General features: G+C 32.2%; 1 protein-coding gene across 7 annotated transcripts in view; it reads right to left on the bottom strand.

Moving 5' to 3' along the window:
• LOC139098383 (protein sickie-like) overlaps window positions 1–23,321 on the bottom strand; it is a 215,028-nt gene that overhangs the window by 186,093 nt on the left and 5,614 nt on the right. For 4 of the 7 annotated variants that reach the window (XM_070650562.1, XM_070650565.1, XM_070650563.1 and 1 more), the window contains exon 1: window positions 3,492–5,907. The exons of 1 other annotated variant lie outside the window; for it this stretch is intronic. In XM_070650562.1, coding sequence (XP_070506663.1) covers window positions 3,492–5,771 — 2,280 coding nt within the window. In that variant the 5' untranslated portion in view covers window positions 5,772–5,907. Of the gene's footprint in view, window positions 1–3,491; window positions 5,908–23,321 lie in introns of those variants that run through there. 2 more of the 7 variants (XM_070650566.1, XM_070650568.1) reach the window with 1 other exon arrangement.

Genomic DNA, 23,321 nt, shown 5'->3' with positions numbered 1-23,321 from the left:
CTTTTGTTCCCCCTTCACTAATTTATTTGCATAGTTTTACATTTGTCATTAGGGTTTGAAATGAATATACATCCACAACCCTGACAATTTTAACGTTTTTATTACTGTGTTTCGGCAATATTTTCAATTACCCAAAGTGAAAGTTTGTTTGTTTAAGGGTGATTTTTAAAGACAATTAATATCCTCCCTTAACGAATTGTTCCTTCTTTTGTATTCCTTTTGTGCTACCGATGATTCCTCATTTCAATATCGGAATGAATAAATGAAAGGGAAATGTCGCAGGGGAATTTTCATTTTTTGTATTTTTTGAGTGAAATTTTAGAGCAGAAAAATAATTTAAATGCTCATTCTGCATGATTGCCTCAGGATATCACTTCTGAAATAATTTTAAAAATTGTTGGATTCGGGGGATGGAGTGACGATGGGTTTTTGGATTGAATAATGTGAAATTTTATGGAATAAATGGAGTTCTGGAATATTTTGGGCAGGACCAGGGATTTAGTAGTATCATTAGGTATGAGAATGTCAGCTCGACGTTAGGACTGAGTATTTGTACAAACTAGGTGATAGAGTCAACAACAGAGTCAGATTGAAGGCCTACTGTTGTAACCTAAAGTCCAAAATGGAACATGGTTGCATTAAGAAAGCAAGTTTAGACATGAGTGTACACTAATCAGAGATTTGTCAGAGATATCATGATTAAAGCAATATTTGAGATTTATCAGCTGCAATTCTGCAAAATAATTCTTAATTCAAAGGCGAAGCAGACTCTGGTAACGATATTGACTTCAAAAAATAATTGAAGAGTAAAGTCGCAATTTCCCATCTTCTAGAGAACCCCGAAGGTTCCAAAATACTTTAATAAGCAAGATAACAAGTTAAAACAAAGGAACATCACCAATAACTAGGAACCATCCTCAAAAATCCCATCAAAAACTTCAATTACCAAATTAAAATTACCATCAACGTTCACTCATTATTTAAACACGTGTTAAAGTCATAAAATTTCCTCATCATATTCATTCCTCCTTTGCCAGTGCACCGACATCCATCATTCATGCACTACCTGACTCAACATATTGTAAAGTGTAGCAAACAACAGCAAAAAAAAATGAAGCTCATAAAAATGTTTAAAGACAAAACGATTTTTTGTTTCAGTATCGAGAAGGGTTTCAAGATCAAAATTGCATGAGGGTGAATAAACTAAACATAGAAAGGGGATGATGATGATGCAATTTTCCTCATCACCTCACTGGCTGCTCTCTTACAATCGTTTAATCCCAACCCCTATGCTTAGAGACTCGTTTTTATGGTGCATGCTTTAAAACTGTAATGTAATTTATATATTTTTGTAATGCAATGTATTGCTATTTTCCCATTTTTATCACATATTTAATTCTTTTGAATTCAGCCTAGCGGTGATGAAAAATTTTCTCACTTTGGAAAATTGATGGGTCTTTATGGAATGGATGAAAAAGTCTACAAAAGGGGGAAGAAGTGTTAAAATAATTTTTTTGAATAGGGAAAAAATAAGAAGAATTTTAATCGAAACACTTCCCTAACTCAAGGAAAAATTTCTCGTTACTGCAGTTGAGGCTATGGTTAGTGGAAATGGTGGTAAGGAATGGAATTAATGGTTGTTTTTGGCATAAAAAGCCTTTGATATTGAAAAATACTAGATTTGTTTCGTTTTAATAATTAAACGGCTTTTAAAAATTCAAATTTTTGACTAGCAGTTTTTGAGATTTCAAATATCTTGAATAACGGTTTTCTAAAATTCAAATTTTTTATGAACAATTTTTTCTCACTTCGAGAAGTTATTTCAACTCCACTAAAATTCTAAAGCAAATTTAAATAAATTTCAATCAAATATTGATACAATAAATTGGCATTAATCCATTGACAAAGTCCGCGCTTAAAATAACCTCAAAATTCTCAATTTTAAAGCAATTTTCACACTCAGCCATCCAAAATCAAAAGTAAACAAATAAAAACACATTTTTATTCTCCCTACTAAAAATTCATCAAAAATCCCCTGGATGAAATTTTTATGAATGCACGAATTTGATGTGGGAGTTATAAAAGATGGATGTACGGGATTTGGCTGTATATATGTTCCATATGCGACATAAAATGTAATCTTTCTCTGAATAAAAACTACAATTGCATTTCATATTTTTGAGGTTATTAATGACATGATTTATGGATTTAATTTTATTTTATATTATTTTCGCCTGCTACTGTTTCATGCTTATTTATATCAGCATAGCAGGCGATTCCATAATAATTTTTTAATACAAAAAAATAAGAGTAGGGAGTCAAAATTGTACAACAAGAAAAGGCGTGGATGGACACAACAAAGAACATATTTTGGTAGTGCTCAACATATTCAATTTATGGGTATGTGTCATACGTTCCTATATCTCCTAGAAAGTGTTGTTGATGATATGATGAATCATTTAGCATTATAAATGTGAAAGTTATTTGACTGAATGTGAATTAATTTTTGGATAGGGGTTGAAGTGTGTCCTTAGAAATATTTCTGGAATCTCTTGTAAATAGAGACTTTAGGATGTAGATGTTTTGTAGTTGAAGGAATGAAATGAATAAGAATGAATAAAATTGAAATATTGTCAAGGATTATAAGGAGGAATCAATAAAGTGTTATTGAGAAATGGAAGTAAAGGGTCAATAATTGATGGAATGATTATTTTCGAGTCAATAAAGCAATTTTTGTTCATAAAGTTTGGAAGATGTTAGCTGATGGGATGCAGGAATTAGCGGGAAGAATCGACTTCGGGATCTGGTATTCTCTACTACCGCTAAATGTGCCGCTAGTGACTAAGATCTGTGCCAAGAAATGAATCTGAACAGATAAATTACAAGCTTATTCAAACAATATTGTCTGAAAGGTAGCAGATCTACAATCAGGATAGGAATGATAAGGTTTACAACTCAATATCTCCAAATCCAACATGTACACAGAAAGTAACAGAATACAAATATGAAGGAATACCAGTTAGATGTCAAAACTGTGAATGCTTTGTGATACAGCCAGCAACAGAGTCTGATGGAAGGCATTTTGTAGCAACCTAGGCTCCAGATCGGAACATGGTTCCAGTAAGTAAGTAAGTAACAGAATACAAACAGAACTGGACAAGCGAACAAGCTCTAAAGAGAACAAATGACCGAACAATGACCTTCATCATCCTTAGAGCTAGACTTTCAGCATTATTTAAACAATATCTTGCCCATTCCATTAAATCTCATAACTAATCAAATCAGATTTTGTCGAAATTTGAATTTTTCTACTCAAAAATCCAAAAATCCCTAAAAGCATTCAAATTTAGATTTTAGAACATGCACAATCAGCAAATAATCAAAGTTCATCCAATCCCATGTATTCCCCCAATTACCTCCCTTAAAATCTCCATAAATAATCCCAATTAACCTTCAACATCTTCATCATGTACAATTTAAAATCCACTCACCTCAATCATTTGTTGAATATTATCACATTGATTTAGTAGTGTTGATTCGGTTTTTGTTCTACCATCCTCAATTTGTCCCGTATGTCTAACAATAACATTATTATGTATATTTTGACAATCGGGAGGTGTGGCGGGACTTAAAAATCCACTGTCCCTATCATCGCTATGCGTCGATAAAGGTCGAACTTGTCGTGAATTATGTGAGCGTCGCATTTGTATAGTCGTCGATGTTGTATTGTCAATTACGAAATTTAATTCATTTTTGTTACCATTATTGCCCGGCTGTCGACCTTTATTTTGTACACTAACATTTTGCAAATGTGGCAATGAGTGGCTCTGCTTTAATGGATCAAAATGTGATTTTTTTGTTGATATTGATTTTGTTGTTTTTGTGCTTGTTAGCTGCTGTTTGGCACTAATGTTATTATTATTATTTGATGAATTTCGAGATGTTGGACGAATAATTCGATTGAGTTGTGGAGATTTTTTCTTTGTAGCACCCGTACTACCCTGCAATGTACCATTAGAATCACCACATGTGACAACAGCATTTTGAACAGTAATTATGCTTTCATTAGAGTCTGCTGTTGCTGTACATTTTACTTTTCCATAACCATTTGAATCATTTTCGTCTGTCGACTCAACGGTTGATGAATGTGTCGTTTCAATGACTGAATTGAACAATGATGGATAGTCGGAACTACTTGTATGTGTTGAACTTGAATTACCAGCTGAATTGCTTGTTGATGTCGTCGACTCGGACGATGTTGATAAAGAATTGCTATAAATTTTCGATTTTCTATTTTGTTCGAGTCGTCGTGATTCTTCGAGTTCCTCGGCTAAACTTTTTACATTAATTTCTTCTTCCTTTTCGAGCAATTCTGGATCGATTTCATAATAATTGTGATGTGCTAGAGAATTCTCATCAGACTTTCTTTCATCATGCTCCGTTATGTCATATAATGTCTGATCCTCAAATATTACATCTTCAATTTTCTCCTCATTCACATCAATATTAAGTGTAGGCTTATGTCTAGGTGATTCTGTCTTCGGTTTTATCTCAATTGGAATTTTTGTCATTTTCATTAAATCCTTTTCATTACAAAAATCGACAGATGGATCAAATAGGCAATAATTCTCCATATGTGATATTTGGCCTTTTCTTGGACGGACGGGAATGTTCTTAAACATATTCGATGGATATTCTGCTTTAGCGAGCATACTATTGATTTCCGTATCATTTGATTGCTCCCCACATTCAGCATGAATAATCGCTTGGGTATTGATTGTTGTTGATATGTTATCATTATTGCCACAATTTTCATCAATTTCCTCGTAATTTCTATCAACATTTTCCGATAATCGAATTTTTTTACTATTACTTCCATGTTTATTTTGATTAGTTGTGGGTATGGGAGGCGGTGGACGATATGGAGGCGGTTTTTTTGTATGATTTTGATTATCCTTCTGTGCACACAATTCCTTAAATTTATTGCCTGTTTTTGTCAACTTTTCAGCTATGATATTCGAATGAGCTTTTGACGTTGATGGAATTTTTATGTGATTTGTATTGCTGTTTGTTTTTGTACTTAAGAATGATGGAATTAAGGATTTTTTGCTCATTTTTGATGAATTATTTCCTTCGGCATTCTGATGATCCATGACAACAGCGATTGAATTGTTTTTGTTGTTGCTTCTTACCGACGAGATTAAATTTGTATTTTTTGCCATTTCACCCTCAACTGCTTTGTTTATCTTTCCATTTTCAGAACCTTTCTCTTGTTTTTGTTGCTGTTGCTGCCCATCACGAATGAATAAATTGTTTTTCTGTTCTAATTGCGATAGCGATAATTTATTACGAGACGAGAGAGTTAATGAATGGGGCAGTTTTAGTTTCGATGTGAATGATTTTCTTGCTGATTCCGGTAATTTTAAGATCCTCCTTTTTATTGATGGACTATCGATTTTTTCCTCTTTTCGTTTCTTTTTATTTCCTCTCTCAATTTCCTGAGACAAATCATTATTCTCATATGATTCATCATCTAGCTTATCAATATTACATGAACTGCCAACAATGTCTTTTGCATTTTCATTTTTCTTGTGTTCTGATGGGAAATCAATATTGTCTTTGATGTCGTTGGGGGAATTTGATTTACATGATTCGAGTGATGATGGACGTCTTTTTACTGTACCGGTAATGGAACTGCTTAAATCCCAATCGGTTTGAGTTATTTTTTGTGCTACTGATTTTTTTAAATTTTTTCCACTCGCGGCAATCATCTGATTAAATTTTATTATTTGTTCATCCTTCTTGAAGGAATAAATTGGATTGAAGATGATTTTTGGTCTGTTTTTATGTTTGATGTCTGGATTTTTTGGGTATGTGGTTCTTATTTTATGATGATTTGTTCTTGTTTTGTTCGAATTTTAGTTTTGAATTGTTGTAAATTTTTAGAAAGTTATGTAAAAAATTGCAAAATTTATTATTTGATCTTGTAAATTGCACGTTAGTCACTAGATTTTGTCATATTTTTAGACACAATTTCAGAAATTTCACTTTTTGTGACAATTTTTTGAATTTCACTGTTAACTTTGGGGATTTTAGAACATTTTTTCTGAGATGACCAATTTTTGCTTACTTAGATGACAAAATTTTATCCAAATTGATCAATTTTCTTCACTTTTGCTTCTTAGATTACCAAATTTTTCACTTTTTATATCCAAGATGACGAAATATTCACCAAGATGACAAAATATTCACCAAAATGACAACATTTTCAACATTTTATCCACACAACCTTTAACACTGCTGCTTATTATCGTAAAAATTCCACAAAAATTACACTTTTATACTTTATTATCCTCTCTATTACAAAATATTACAGGAATTAACTTATCCTATACGAAAATAGAGTTTAATTATTACTACAACTCATAAATTTCCTTTCCTCTCAACTTAATACACACAAAATATTTTTAAATGCAATGTAAAGCAGGTGGTTAAACCTCAATAATTATTGCTACTGTTGTTTTTCTGTACACATAAACCCCATGCCATAAATTTTACATTTACAAATATTAAATTAATTGCTATCATTAAATGCAATGAGCATTAAAATATTTTATGGAATGTGATATTTTTTTAAGGTATAAAAATAAAATTATTTCCATTCAATCGAATTGCATTAGTGATATTGTTTGAATACATTTTTGGTCAGGGCTTTAAATGGGATTGTTCATAATTGACTGCTTTTGAAATTTAATACTTTTTGGGCTAATTGATCCTTGTTCTGCAATGAAGAATTCTGGATTCTAAGAGTCTTGACTTAGCAAATTCGGGATCGAATTCAAGGCAATCGAGGCTTATTTCGATCTCAAGAGTCTATGATGAGGTCCTATACTAAGGTCCATCAACTGAACGCACTACTTTTGCATGAATTTTGAATGCACGGATGTGCACAAAAGTGTCGCGACACAGAAAAAGGTCCTTAACCAAAACTCAAGCAACACTTGTCCATAACCTCAAAAATACTGTCCATCACATCCAAATAACCCCCCCTCAAAACCCATATACAACCAAGTGAAAATGCGATTAACTGTTATTCTGTCCCCTTTTTAGTGGTGAGTCAGACATCAATAAATCGTACAATTTATCAAATAGGATCAATAATCACTGTGTCTATGTAATTCATTATGTGACTACTAGGAATGAATGTCGTCAATTTATAACAAATCCGTTGGGAATAAAGCAGAAGATAATCGTAATTAGTTTTGACAGGAGTTTTGGTGCATTAAAGATGTGTTTTTGGTTGGAATATTGAGTGTGGCTTTGAGGTTGCATTAATTTTGAAGTGAATTGTGCAATTAAAGTTGTATGGATAGACTTAATTTATGTTCAAAGTTAGCCATTGAGACACATGAAGTAGGGAAATGTTAACGATGGAATCCAATGAAATTCAACCATTTAGCTGCTAAATGATTCCTGAATGGAGCCTTCTTCAATAGCCATACTGTTAAAAAGTTAGTTTAAAGTGGGATTATAGTAATGAATGGCCTATTCAAGACTTTTTGGACAAGATGAACAAGTCTAGATTTTTAAAATCATCATAATTTTCTTGGTCGGCTCTAAGATCCATTTTGCTCTAAAGCAATTCCTTTTAACACAAAAACCATACATCATCGACAATTCCCTAAAAAATAATGATCCAACTCATCACCCTCATGCCTCATATGAGGGATCAATTCCATTCATATCTTACATGAAAAATGATATGCCTTGACAATTGAATTCAAAAGAAAAAGTACAAAATGAAGTCGTTCACTAAAGACACAAGAATTACTGTCAAATGCAATAATAATCGGATTATGTCGTCGGCAACAAAAACAGAAAAAAGAAGCAAGGAAAATTAAAATTTTAATGACTTCATTGGAGCTTAAGAATTGAAAAATAATTAATTTTGTGTTATCGCTTAAAGGATTTTATGTCGCGCGAAATGTCTTCAACCCCTCTTAAATAAAGTTTTGATGCTAGTAAATTGAAATGTCACCGCATAATTAAACAGAAGTGAAATTCACTTTTCAGCACCTTGTGATGGAATAAAATTATTCAAGTGATTTCACTAAGAAGGCTAGAAAGTTCTTGTAAAAGAAGGAAGTACTTTGCCAACCGATATAATAATATCACGTAATTGGAAAATAGGTTTTTGAGGATGTACATCTATTATTCTTACGGCAAAAGACATCGATCTATGATACACAGGATAAAGCTTGAGTACGGCAAGACAATAATAATAAGTATAAAGATGGTACCACATTGAGATGATAATTCTGTCAATTTTTTGGCACAAAATACACATTCTAAGGCATGATTCACAACATTTTTTTCGTATCCTTTTTGTGTACGTTCCTTATCCTTCCACCCTCTTATACACATCCACATTTTATTCATCCAATTTTCCCTCATCCTACATCATTCATCCCTCGACATAGTGCATGAACTTTCTACTTTTTTCCTTGCCCTTCCCTCCTATCTACCGCTGATTCTTTTCTTCTTATTCTCATTTCACGTTTAACGAAATACGTGGTTTGAATTTTTTTCTTGTTTTCTTATTTTTAGTTTGTTCCTTGCTTCCTTACTAGCTTCCTTCTTCATTTTACTTTTATGCCATTGTTTCGGAAATAATTTTATGTGCTGTTTGCTTGTCTGTTTCTTTATTCAGCATGTGAATACTTTTTTTCTTTAGCAGATTTAGTTTTGGGAGTTATTTGAATGATTTGGATAGGATGTGTGGCTGATTTGGGTTGGGAATTAGAGGATATGGTGAACTATAGCAGGTTTTTGACTGTTTTGTGCAATTTAGATTCTAGAAACGCATCCTAGGAGGTATTATGCAGTGTCTTATAAGATTTGGACAATGTCCTAAGCTGTGCTGTCTAAGAATCCCGCAAAAAATATGGTCACACCTAGAATAAGGTCGAAAACCCAGCTCATGTGTGCATTATATCCAAAAATTGTAAATTGAGACCAATATGCATAATTTTGGCAACATTAATTGATCAAAAACTAGAAAACATGTGTTTCTTGGTACAACAGCTTCAATTCCATGCGTCCTATCCACAACCCATCTCTTCAAGACAATCGAAACAAAGGAGAATCGAATAAAAAACAAACACATTTGAGTCATATTGTTCAATATATTTGTATTTTTCTTCCATCCTGTGTCTGTCTTATGATTGTGTTGTTTCCATTATATTGGCACTGTTGTGCCATTGTTGATGATAAAATTACAACTTTCATGCTTTCACTCAGCTGCTGCTTATGCAATTTAAAGGCCGTATTTGTTATTCAAAGTTTGAGGATGTGAATGGTAAAAGGAAATAAATTGGCAATATACACGTACGATGTGTTAAGGTTATTAGTAAGAACGTGGAATGGGATGGAAAAATTTGTTTTTTGCGATGTTTTTGGGGAATTTGAAGTTTTTAATGAGGAATTGATGGAAATTTTGTGAGAAATTCGCGATGGAAATTACGTTTTTGCAATATGGTGTGGATGAGTAATTTTTGGGGAATGTTTGGGTGACTTTTTGGAGCATTTTTAAGGAAATGAAGGACAAGATGCTTTAGTTGTGAGATATTGAAGTCCAAATTCTTGAAAGTTAAGCCAATTTAAGCATTTCTGAGCTTGAGAATTAAATATGGAGCAAATATTGTACCAAATTTAAAAAGTTAATGACTGCTGCATCCTTAAATCAGTTTTGTAGTGTCGATCTGTCAATATTTCGAATGACAAGTTACAAAACTCAACCGAGTTGCAACTCAACAATCTACCAATAATTCGACAATCCGTGTCTATATGAACACTTTTGGAATTTGCCAAAACACCATAAACATGTCTAAACTTTCCATATACATTGTAATACTCAACACATTCCAATATCCCACCTAAAAATTAAATTCAACCATAATTTAAACACTTCCCCCGTCAATATTTGTTAGTTTTTCATTACCTCTACACAATAAATTTGAGGTGTAAACCAATTGCCCGGAAAGCATATCGCTGTTTCAAATGTCAGATTCCAACTACAGATTCACTAGTTATATTTGCCTTTATCAGAGATTATGTAGCAGCATCAAAACAAATTTTAACCGCAAAACGCAGCACATAAAAGTGGAAAAAGTTTCTTCACAAAGAAACAAGCACACGTCAGTGGAGTGGAAAGGATAACAACAAAATGTCCAAAAAAAAGTTCTATTTGCTATCTTAATCCATACCACAGCGAGGATTGTATAATATGGAAAAACAACCGCATTGCGATTCCTCCTCATTTTAGTCATTTCCTTGTTCTCTGTAGCATCATCATAAAGGAGGATGGAGGAAAAACATAAAGCTATAATAAATACCTTACATCAAGTCCCATTTCGAAAAAACAGGCATTTCATCTATCAGATGCTTTGGTTACAGCTATACAGAGACACATTGAATTAATATTCTACGCGTGAAAATGAATTTCATTTGAACAAATGTGCTTGCTTTCTATCTTTTTTTTCGGAAGCTCATTATAATTGGTAAGAGATGACTGCGTAGATGAGTAGAACTTTTGTGAAATTGGATTGACAGATTTGCCGGAGGGTGGGTTTTTGATGATGGGCTTTGAAGATTAATTGGGGTTGGAGTGTGTCCTGATTTTTTGAAAATTTTGGCAATAAAAGATGAAATAAATGAATTGAGGTTACATTACTGACTTTAGATCGACACGACCGGTCCAATCGATCGGCTTACTTGAAAACTAGTTTCGGATTGACTTGACTGACTTGAAATTGACTTGACAGACTCAAAATTGACTCAACTGGCTTAAGATTGACTTAAGATTGACTCAACTGGCTCAAAATTGACTCGACTGACTCGACTGGCTTAAGAGAGACTCAATTGAGTTAAAACGATCGACCGACATGAGATTTACTCGACTTAAGACTGATTTCAACCTGAGACAAAAATACCCTACATCTCCCCTTCTTGCAATCCAAAATACATAATACCAACTGCACACAAGTGTTAACACCATCAAAAAAAAACTTTATTTCATCTCCAATGAATATCAAAATGAGAAAAAAAATCCCAGCATGCCAAAAACACGACTCTTTTTTTCCTTGCATTTGATGATGAAAAAGTTCTCCATTTTTAATTAATAAAGATGACTCTCAAAGGCTCAAAAGGTGTAACATGATTAATTTAATGAAATTCTCATAACAGCATATAAAAAACAAAGTTTTTCTTGTATGAGACGAGATTCTATGAATATATTCCGTTGTAAATGTTGTTAATGTGCATAAATGAACACATAAATTACGTGCATGTACAGAAAATTAAACGATATAGTCCAAAAAAAAGGAAGAAAAACAAGCACATAAATTAAACAAACTGTACAGACGTAAATGGTAAATAAACTTTAACTTCTTTAATGCTAATGTTTAACTACTCGCAAAATTTTATTTTACACCACAAATTTCATCAGTGTTTGCCTCCCAAATCGAATATAAATCTTAAAACTTATGTGTAGATTATTGCTGGCTAGGAGAGGAAGAAGAGGAAAAGCTCTCTTAATTCCTCGTTAAAATTAAAATAAAGTTGTAAGAAATTTTTGAGATTGTGCTGGGGTGTTGATGCGCTTTTTTGAGGATTGCAAGGTGTTTCATCCTTAGTTTGGATGTTGGAGTGATTTAAGGTTGGAATTTGAGCTTAAAATCGACTTGAGGCTGTTTTTTCTTGAAAAATTCGAGCCAGCTTCATGCATCAGTTAGAATAAACAAGGTTTAGTCCTGTTTTCAGATTGAGAGGAAGACCGAAAAGTTCCTGGCCGCTAGAGTTCTCAATATCTCGAACTGGAAGAATTTATTGAATGATAGAGCTGTCTACAGACATTCACTAAACACTAAACAGCCCTGGAAGTAACTAAATAATCCTAAATCCTACATGTTCCCCCTCCTAATTGACATATGTAGCTAATAATCACCAGATTACTATCAAATTTCCATCAAAAACTGTAGATTAGAGTCCAAAAAATCAACTCTCATCTCCAAAAATGCAGCACAATTATCAATTCCCAAATAATATATAAAATTCAAACTACTCTTCATTAAGCCCAACAATCAACCCAAAATGCACCTAACTCAACACTCAACATTTCAACAAACCTCCCTCAAAAAAAGCTCTATTATCAAAAGCAATTTGCATTGTTAAATTAGTGAATAGCAACAGCATGCGGAGCTAGTGCTGAGATAACAGTTCATTTGAAAGTGAAATTTTGTGATTTTTTCGTAATTATTTTTGCATCCACATCCACTGTTGCATTTTGTATTTATTCTAGAAATATTTTCATTTTTGTTATCAGTTGAATACCAAAATGGCTTTATGTGTCTGGCTGTGGATAGTTATGTAGAGTTGTAAAATGAAGCACTTTTAGTGTAGAAGTGGAATTTAAAATTGGATGTTTTGTGATGCTTGAATGTGGAGAACTTTTGGTTGGCTTGTTTTATTGTAAAATTTTGTCTATTGCTTGTTATTAATGAGTTTTAATTGTTCTGTGATAATTTTTTTGGGTAGAGGTGATTGCTTTTTGGTTGGGGTTTGTGGAATGAGGGCGGTTTTTAAGGTTTTGACACTTTATGGATGTCGTTTTTAGAGTTTTGTGAATTTTTTAAGCAAATGGTTTCAATTTTTGGTTATTTAAAGGTAGGATCTAATTTATATAAGCCATATGAGTCCAATAGCCTTGGAACCCAAGCTTATCTGCTACCATAACTCAAATCCCTTCATAATCACAAATTCCAACATTAATTAACTCAATATAATGCAAAATTTCATCACATAAATCCTCTAAAACCCCCCAAAATCATCTCATACACATCCATTAAAGCTCAAAATTCTTCCATCCATCCACCATATTCAGGCTTCATCATTTTCCCATCTAACATCCTTAAAAAAGGCTTCGTTATCTAAAATGAAAATTTAAGCCTATCTGCTAAATCCCATCATGAATGAAACAGCTCGAAAATAATAAAACGAGAGAAAATTTTACGAGATTCCTACAAAATGCTTTCATCCTAATTAGAAAATTACGAATGAATTTTCAGAAATCTATTGGATAGAATCAAAAAACTATCCAACCGAAATTTATGAAGTTTGCCTTTTTGGGTGGAATTTAAAGTTTTGATGGGATTGTTTATGAGTTATGTCTGAATTGATTGAAATTGGCAAGGATAGTCTTTAGGAACTTCGCCAATTTTGAGCATTTAAGGTCAACTTCTGGCTTCTATTTCTTGCTAGTTCCCTCAAAATTCGTTCAAATTGCTTCGAGGGTTTCTTGCCAATTCATGAACATTTTTTGGAGTCACCTGGAAAGCACATGACGCCAAATAAGAGCTTCGTGCTAAGTTGGTCCCAGGTTCATGTCAAATGCAGCCCTAAACTAACCTGACGACGCCATAATGTCGATTTTTGCTATTTTGCTTTCCAGGCGTCATTTTCAGGCATTATAGTAAACATCACTGCTTAATGTACCCCCCAAAAAACAATATGATACACAAAATTGAAACAGCTTTTCAGCTATAGCATCGAAAAACTTTTTCCATGCTTTATTATCCAACACATTTTCTCGACTCACAAACATAATTTTTTTTATTATTTTCCTATCCTCGACGACTTATTCAGCATGTTATCGAGTGTAAAATCATTTAACAGCTTTTTTCCATAAATTGTGATAAATGACTATATATGTATGAGCCTTCGGTCCGTTTATTGTTTATTATGAAGCCATTGAGATGAATAATGGATGCACATTAGTTTTCTATGCTGACTATATGTCGAGAATAAATATTTAAAAAAAAGCCACAACAGAGCATTGTTCATATACGCACAAAATTATCACATTCGATGAGATGAAAATTTGTAATTTTATTTTTGGGGATGTACTCGGAGGAAATTTGCTATTAATTAGATGAGCATGCAATCTATGACCTCCGGGCATATAAAATAATGTTGTTGCTCTTCTTCCGTACTATATACATTAAATTTTGTGTAGTGGAAGTGGTGGTTTACAAGGCAGCGAATAAATGGATACCTTTACTGAATTTTATATCAGCATGCGACAAACATTGGATATGGATATATAGACACATATTTAGGTTTGATCCTTTTTTAGGGCTAAAAGGTATATTTGTATTGTTTTTTATATCTTGGATGATGAGGGAGTTTGTGTTGTATAATTTTCAATATTTGTACTAGAAATTTGAAGGAAATTTGATTTTTTGTTGGAATTTTGCAAAATTTGTTCTGAATTGTTTCTGAATTTTTTAAATTTTAAATCTTTGGTAAATTTTAAATTTTTAAAATTTTTTGAATTTTTAAAATTTTTTTGACATTTTAAAATTTTTGGAATTTTTTAGATTTTTAAAATTTTTCAGATTTTTGGAACTCTTTGATTCTTTGGGATTTTTAATTTTTTTTTTGAATTTACTAAATTTTTTGAAATTTTTTAATGTTTCGAAATCTTAAGACTGACCATAAATTAAGTTTAACTTTGAGATTTTAGAATTTTGTAAAGAATATTGAAAATTGTAATTTCAATTCAATTCATTTCAATTCAAAATGAAAATTAATTTTTGTAAATTTTAAATTTTAATTTAGATTCCAAATTTCAAACAAATTTCGATTTAGAATTTAGGAAAAAAAATTAATTTTCAAAAAAATTTAAATTTAGCAGATTTCAAGTTTTGTAAAAATTTAACATTTTTCAACATTTTTAAAATTTTTCAAAACTTTTTAAGTTTTTCACAATTTTTACAATTTCTTTCTCAAACTTCCCGCCATGCCTGCCACACCACATCCTCTAATCTTTTATGATATTTCCTTCTTCAAATCTCATCCAACAACATTACATTTAATACACAACAAAAATAACAACAGTAAGCATAACAAAAAGGAAACCATTCCCGCCAACCGAGAGCTGACTGAGTAGTGAGAGGAAGTAAAATTTATGTAATTGTAAATATTTATACACAACAAAGAGGTTTTTTTACTTTTATTTTATTTTTTGCTCTAAATTCACATAAAAATGAATTATTCCAAAAGATTTAGAAGACTTTTGTAGATAGCTTGATGTCCTTTTTAAGTTATTTATTTGCACAGAGTAATCCACAATGGTTTTATATTTTTGCTATTCCAAGCTGAGGCTAGTTTAAGCTTTAAGAATGAATCATCGAGTTTTTTAATTTAATTTTCACTTTTTCAGCACTTTTTGAGGATTTTTTATTGCACTTTTTTGGGTAAATTTTTAATTTTTAAATTTTTTTTCAAAATTTTGAATTACTTTTCAAATTTTAGTCAAAATTTTGAATATTTTTTTAAATTTAATTTTATATTTTTGAAAGTTTAAATTTCAAAATTAAAATTCAATTTAAACTTTAAAATTTTGTATGAACTTTTTGACACTTTTTGGAATTTTCTTGTATTTTTCTCAAAATTTTTCAACTTTTTCTTCTTCAATTCTCACATTTAAAAATCAGGACTTTCCACTTTATTCACTCACATCAGATCATCATCTCACGTGTCACTGATAAACTCCTGAGTCATTTTTTATGCACACAAAAATTATTTTTCATCATTTTTTTTTTCACAAAATATTTTGGTTTAAAAAGGAAACAGAAAAATCCACACACGACTCGAATGTGTGCGGCAACGACAACCGAAATAAATATAAATTTTTCTGCCTCATCCAATTCCTCGTGAATACAATAACAATAACTTTTTATGACATGAATATAGTCCCTTGTATATGTATCTATAGCACTACACAAAACTACTGTCTGGAAACGAGAAAAAATGAGCTTTTTTGCAATGAGGAGAAAATTTTTGTTCTGTTCTGCTTCCTTTTGTGAATGAAGACCAAAACAAAAAAAAATTAAAGCGATATATAGAGTTATGTTGAAAATCAAACCTCAACGAGTGAGCGACCGACGAATACTGAAGAAAATATTCTCTACAATAGGGAAGAAGAAGGAAGACAGAGAAAAAAATTTCCCTTTGCGCAGAACGATCCTCAACATAGAAAGTGTGGAAAGAGAAAGTCTACAAATGTTACAAGACAGTCGGGTGGGGTGAGGATGGAAAGAGAAAATATCCCTACACGTGGTTCGGTATTTCAATAACATTGAACGTAAAGCCATGTGGAAAATTCTATTTTTAGAGTATCGTACGCTAAATGTCAAAAGGACATAAACCTGTGAATCATTCATGCTTTCGCTTCTTATTTTTTTGGTTTTTTCCAGCTTGTGGGCTTGGCGCAAATGCTTCACAAATAAAGATTTCGCAAATGACTGTGACTCAGAATATTTTCTGTCCAATAATCATATGAATTTATTTTTAGGTATTTTGCGTGAATGGAAAGGATAAATAACATTTTATTAGATTGTTATGCAATTTGGTATTGTTATGAAATTAGGTTATTGAGCTTGTTGGAGTTTTCCTTTATTTTTAAATGAGTTTTATGAACTTTTGTTCATGCCAAATGGACTCTAATGTTAAATACTTTATCATTTTTTGATTTAAAAACAATTATGAACAAAGATGGCAAGCGAAAACCAGCGATTGAGCCAGTTTCAAGCGCCATCTGATAGAGGTCATGGATTTTAATTGATATGTACGTCCAACGAAGTATATAAGTAAATAAGAACAGATTTGACACAATTAAGCCTTTGAAATAATTGCAGCATTATGTCGAAATTCATTTCCATTTAGTCTACATATCCAAAATTTATTATGGAGAACTGATACAATGCCAAAAATTCTGATACAATCCTATTAAGGTTGAATCGAAAAACATTGCAAAATTATTCAAATTTAGCGCACCAAAAAAACAACAACGACGGATAAGATAACAAGACCTGAGATTAAATATTCAATGCGACAAAATAACAAGAAGGCAAACATTTTTAGCAATATGCCGAGCATTGCTTGCAATGTAGGGAACGTCATTTTTAGAATTCTTGATAAAAATCCTGGTGTTGCGAGTATTTTGGAGGCATTCATACACAATAAGAAGTCAAAAATATATCTGGGGTTTGTTAAAAAGTGACGTCTTTCAAGTATACGTTCCAGATTACAGAGATATATTCAAGAAATTTAGGTAATTGAGGATTTTTGGTACAAAAAACTCTAGAAATTGAAGAATATTTTTCAAAAAGGGTAAGAGGGGGTTGACCATTAACTCTCTTACCTGAATATGCCCCTCACCTAAGTATGCCCCTATTCTTGGCTAATTCCCTGTCTATGGATAAGCCGCTGTCTTTGGATAAGTCCCTGTCTATGGATAAGCTCCTTTCTATGAGCAAGCCACTATCTCCGGACAAGCCACTATATCCGAACAAGCCCTGACCCTAAACAAGCCCCTGTCTATGGATAAGCCTCTGTATATGGATAACTCCCTGTCTATGGATAAACCCTTTTCTATGGACCAGTCCCTGTCCCTAAACAAGCACTTGTCTCTGGATAAGCCTTGTCCCAGGACAAGTTTCTATCCCTAGACAAGCATCTTTCCCTGGTCAAGCTCCTGAACCTTGACAAGCTCATGTCACATCCAATCCAATGATTATGACATCATTTAAGATCCTCCCTTCTCCGTCGCATCATTTCCATTCTTATCAAAACATTATATTTTGGCGATAAGTATAGCATTAAATTGTATACATAATGCGAGGATAAATAGAAGTAAATACATGATATAAGCACATTAAGAAATTTTATCTCTTCCTTGTTTACCAAACTGAAAGAAAATTCCTTGTCGCTATATTTACCGCCGTTGCTGCTTCAATCACTCCTCAAATATATCAAGGAATAAAAATGTAGAAAATATGCAACAATAATAATTCCTTTCCATCGTTAAGGGAAGATTGACAATCGATAATAATATCAAGTGGCAGTAGTGGTGTGTCTATAGCTGTATATGAATGTACATAACAAGTATTTCAATATTTTTTAGTCACCCTCATTTGCGGATGTTCATAAAAACATTTTTTTTACTATATAGTAAGTACTTGACGGCATATTGTCGAAATGCCATGAACCGGGAAATAATTTATTGCTGGAGTGTGCCATATAGTCACATCATTTTCCATTTCGATTATGGTAATTTAATAATAAGTTTTGTAAGACTGCAACTTCCTTCCAGGAATTCATACTAAATTGAAGTTGATTTTATGAGCACAATTCTATCCGCTAAGAGATTAACAATTCACAAAGTCAATCAATTTGCAACAACATTTTTATGGTCGATGTAAAAATTGAGAGTCATAAAGAAGGTAGAAGTCACATGGATGGAGACACGGCAATAAAAATACGGTAACAAATTTCACTCGCTGAATGAAATAAAAAAAAAGTTTCGTTTTCCTTTGGTAGGCAGGAAGAATTCCACATGCTTCTAAGTACTTATAATGTTGTAAAAATCGTCTCACCATACCCGCCGCAATGAAAGGCATTTTTATGAGTCAATTCGCTTTCGTATGGATGGTGTCCTTGTGATGATGGTTGGATAGAATGTTGGCGAGGATTTTTGAATTAGAAAATTAAGTTTGAATGCTGCAAAATGTGATTTGGAATCTGGAATATCGGGTAATAATCAAAACAGCACAGCATAATGGATCTCAAATTCGGCATCAGTCCATGACACTGACTTGGCTCTAAATCCGGTCAGAGTCATTCCATCCTGATGTCATCCGATTGATCGATTTGAATTTTTCTGGTAAGTTTATGAATCGGCTAATGAAAGCCAAGCACATATTGCTAGTCAAAAAGGATCATTTGCTGTATTTTTTCAAAGCACTGCTATGTCCTCGTCTAAAAGAATGTCAGTACAGTGTGCAGACAGAGTGCGACTCAATGTGCGAATTTGTACAAACCAGATGTCAGAGCCAGCTTGGAGCCAGCAACAGAGTCAGATGTAAAGCAATTTGTAGTAACATAAGTTCTACATATGCATTCATAGTTACAGTAAGTAAGTAGTAAGCACTGCTATTTTTCGACAATAATTCAAAAAGTTCCAAATTTCTATGAATTTCAAAATTTACAGAAACTCAAAAACTGTCACTTAGAATTGGCATTGATAAGCGGTAGCCAGCGATAGAGCCTGCTTCAGAAACCGACTGAGGGCTAACTGGCTTAAAATTCAAACCTCCACTAAATTTCCACCTAAATTCATTTTAAGGACCTCCTAAAATCCCACCTAAATTCATCCTAAGGACCTCCTAAAATCCCACCATCCACAAAAGTGAAAAACAAAAAATACGAAAATCGCATTGTAAAATAGAATATGTGGATTTTAATTTGATTTTTCTCTTTTCCAATTTTCCCCAATTTTCTCCCATTCCTGACATAAATCTCCTCCTTTCACCAAAGTTAGAGATGAAGAAAAAAATAATAAAAACATAAGAATCATCCATCTCTCAAGACAAGATTTATTCTTTCATCATCATAATAATATATTTATTTAGTTTGATTGAATAAGCAAACAAATTTGATGGAAAAATGAAATCGTGCAGGAATATCAACGTAGCTAGAAAGTCCTCGAAAATTTCATTTAAGATTTTATATTTATTTTTTTCATGCGAGTAAGGCAAGCAGTTAGGGGAAGGGAGGGAAAAAAAAGTCAGAAAAAAATTTACTTTATAGATTCTCATCAAGGAAGAAAAATCAATATTGATTTTTATGGGACAGAACAAACTTATAAATAACAATGAAATTTATTTGATTATAGAAATTGGAAAAATAGTCAATGAATTGAGAATGCCTTGCCGTCCTCCGTCATTAATTAACTTTCATTTGACGTTTTTTGGAAAACAATCAATAATGAAGTTTTATTTACTTGATTGTTTTACTTTATTAAATTGAATTTGTTGAGGAATCTTTTAAAATATGGAATACAATGTTGCACAGCATAAAATAATTCTAAATATCACAGTTGCGTGCCATATAAAATAAATTGCAATTCAACAGTTGCATGTCGCATAAAAAATTGCACTCATCACGACAATGCTCAGCACAACAGTTCTTAGTACAAAAGTTGCGTGCCATAAAAATGGTTCTTAATAAAACAGTGTTGCGGCAAATAAAATTACTCTCAGTAACACAATTGCTTGCTAGATAAAGTAATTCTTGGCACAACAGTTGAGTACCATATAAAATTATTCTTAATGCAACATTAGTGAGCCATATAAAATAATTTTCAATACAACAGTCGCTCATCATACAAATTTATTCTAAACATAACAGTTGCTGATCATAGTTTATTGTTCTCAGCACAGCGGTTGCTAATTATAAGATTTTTTTTTCGTACAACAGTTGCGTGACATATAAATGTTCTAAATACAACAGTTGCTTGCATTCTAAAGTGATTCACAAAACAACATTTGCAAGACACAAAAACGATTCTCAGTACAACTGTTTGCTCGTTTCACTAATTTTTTCTCATCACTACAGTTCCAGGACATAAAATAAATCTCAAAACAACAGCAACACATCATACAAAACTATTCTCAGCACAACAGTTGCACGTCATACAATATTTTTGAAGCACAACAGTTGCACGTCACCCAAAATAATCCTCCTTAAAACAGTTGCTCATCTTTTTAATTTATTAACTTCTAATACTGCAAATTTCTCCTTATTTATCTTAAGTGCTGTTAAAACTCTATCCATTTCATCATCCACAACTTACTATTTTTTATCGTGATGAACTAAATTTTATCATCAACATGCTCATCTTTATCGCCTCAGTTTCACATGTTTCACATTCTTTCCTATCAACAATTTACAACGTATGCCTTAACTGAATTTACACTTTATCAGATATCTTCACCGACACGTCTTTTCTAGCAACAAAAATGCCTCAAAAAATTTTTGCTCCATAATTCAATTTACCTTTTCAACTTCCATCAAGCCTTTAAAGAATTCAATTTTATTACCCAAAGAATTTTTCCTCTCGTTTCGGCTTTAAAAATGAAAAACTTTCACTTTTCAAGAATTTTATGTCATCCCAATATTGATTTTTAGTCCCTACACATAACATCATCTGTTCCATTTTAAAGTGACTCCTTCCAGTTCCTTCTTTTCAATTGACATTCTAAGCGCACACTTTTGAAATTCCTTTTTTGCAAAAAAACCTTTCACTTTTTTTTTATGGTGAAAATTTTCATTTGAATCGGGATAGAAAAATAGAAAATTTTTAGATTTTTCTTAAGGAAGTAAGACAGAAGAAATGGAAAATGTGTCAACAGAAGCAAAAATTTGCATAATTTTGACTCTCTTATTCAACTTTCCTGTTTGTATTTGCTGTGAAATGAATTTTATTATTTTAACTTTTTTTTTGTGTCGAAAGTCTGACAGAAATTTTGAGAGTAAAGGAAGTGAGCAAGTGTTTCATGAATAAAAGATCCATAAAAATGTAACATAATCAGACGACTGGAGTAAAAAGTTACACATTTGTGAGATGAATTTGATACGATTGTAAAAATTTTTATTTATCTTTTTAAAATTTCTTTGCTTCTTTTTGACATTAAATTTGGGGACTGGTTGTAAAAATTTTTGTGGATTTTTTAAGATGGAATTTTTTTAAGGCTGTAAAAATTGGATTTGGTGAAATTTTCTGGACAGATGGAATTTATTTTCTGGTATGCTTCGTATCAAGAGTTACTGTAGAAGCCACATGGCCGTCAAATTGAAGCAACTTCTGTTTGAGATCAATAAATGATTCCATGACAGAGAATTAAAGGATTCATGACCAAACCTTGTTAACTTGTGTCCTTCGGGCTAGATATTTGAACAGAAAATAGGACTGAAAATGCTAAATTTCCAGAACTTTTTCCGGTTTCTTAATAACTAAGTGACTAAAAGGCTCAATTCTTACTAACTTTTTATGCAAATTGTGCTGAACATGGATGACAATGCATCAACTGAACCAACTCGTGCGAAATTTAGACCAAAAATTCTGGAACATAGTTAAGTTAACAGACCGCTAATCCGCTAAGCATCTTATCTAAGCAGTTTAGCAGATTTGCGGTCCGTTATCTCAACAAGTCCCAGAGTTTTTGGTCTAAATGTTGCATGAGCTGGTTAAGTTGTGCTTGATATATTGATACAATTAACGAATGATGCTCAGTCTTCACTAACTGAGTTAAAACGGCTACAACAAGATATTAATCCGATTAGACATTTCATTTGGCTGAAACCAAGTCTTAAACGTTGAAGGCTTAACACACTCGACATCCTGCGCCTGATTACAATTAAACCTCAGCTGCCGTATTTATTGAACAATTCTTTAACAAATTTTCCATCATAAATATGTCAAAACTCAACAATTCCTTCAAAATCTCATTAATATAAATTCATTCCGTCAATTTAAACCCTTCAAAAAATTCCCAAAACCCTCTATTAAAAAATTCATTTTATTTTTCCCACACCAACAATTCTAAACAGATACATAATTTTACTGCAAGTGTCATAATTGACAGAAATTGCATTGCATTACAGTATATACATCAAAAAGCACTCGATTACACAAATAAAACATATGAAAAAAGGGTCAAAAGCAATTTTATATATTATTCGGGTTCAATTTCTCATTTTTATTGTTTCAGCACACATCGAATAAAGAATTTCCATGAATATGATTAAATCGTAACAATTTCAAAAAAGTGCACAATGAGTCCCGTCCCTAACTATAAACATGTAGAAGAAAATAGAAAACGATTTCATGTTTGATTGTTTACATAGCTGAACGCAATGAACTCGGAGGGGTTGAATAAAATTTCAAGAGTTTTTACAAAAAAATGAAAAAAAAAAAACTTTCAAGAGCAATTGGTGGCTCATTCGTCCCTAAATGAGTGAGAAAATTCTTCAGGTTTTTCAATTTTCCAACATTACACCCTTCCAAAATGACATTATGTACACATGAAAGTGCTTTTAAAGAGCAACAAAAAACACAAAAAAGTGTTTGCGAAATTAAGTATGCAAATGGGCAATGTGATATGTTGATTTTTTCATCCACATGCTATAGCAATAGAATTATGATTTCATTATTTCAGTCATAAATTTATCAGCATATATATATGGAAATTTATTCTGTTGCTTGAATCATAAATGAATAAAAAAATGAAAAATTCTTCAATCACACCCTTTTGTAAGTGTCAACTCATATTTTTATGCCGATTTTAAGTCTTAATCATGATTCGAGGTCAGGGTTGTTGAGATTGGAATTATGAAAACCATTTGCTGTTCAAATAAGA

Source organism: Chironomus tepperi, unplaced genomic scaffold, assembly GCF_022539635.2.
Source record: "Chironomus tepperi strain 1889 unplaced genomic scaffold, CSIRO-AGI_Ctep_v1 contig_445, whole genome shotgun sequence".
NCBI lineage: Eukaryota > Metazoa > Arthropoda > Insecta > Diptera > Chironomidae > Chironomus > Chironomus tepperi.
Note: the sequence above shows the minus strand (reverse complement) of the source record. Positions and strands in the feature narration are given on the sequence as shown.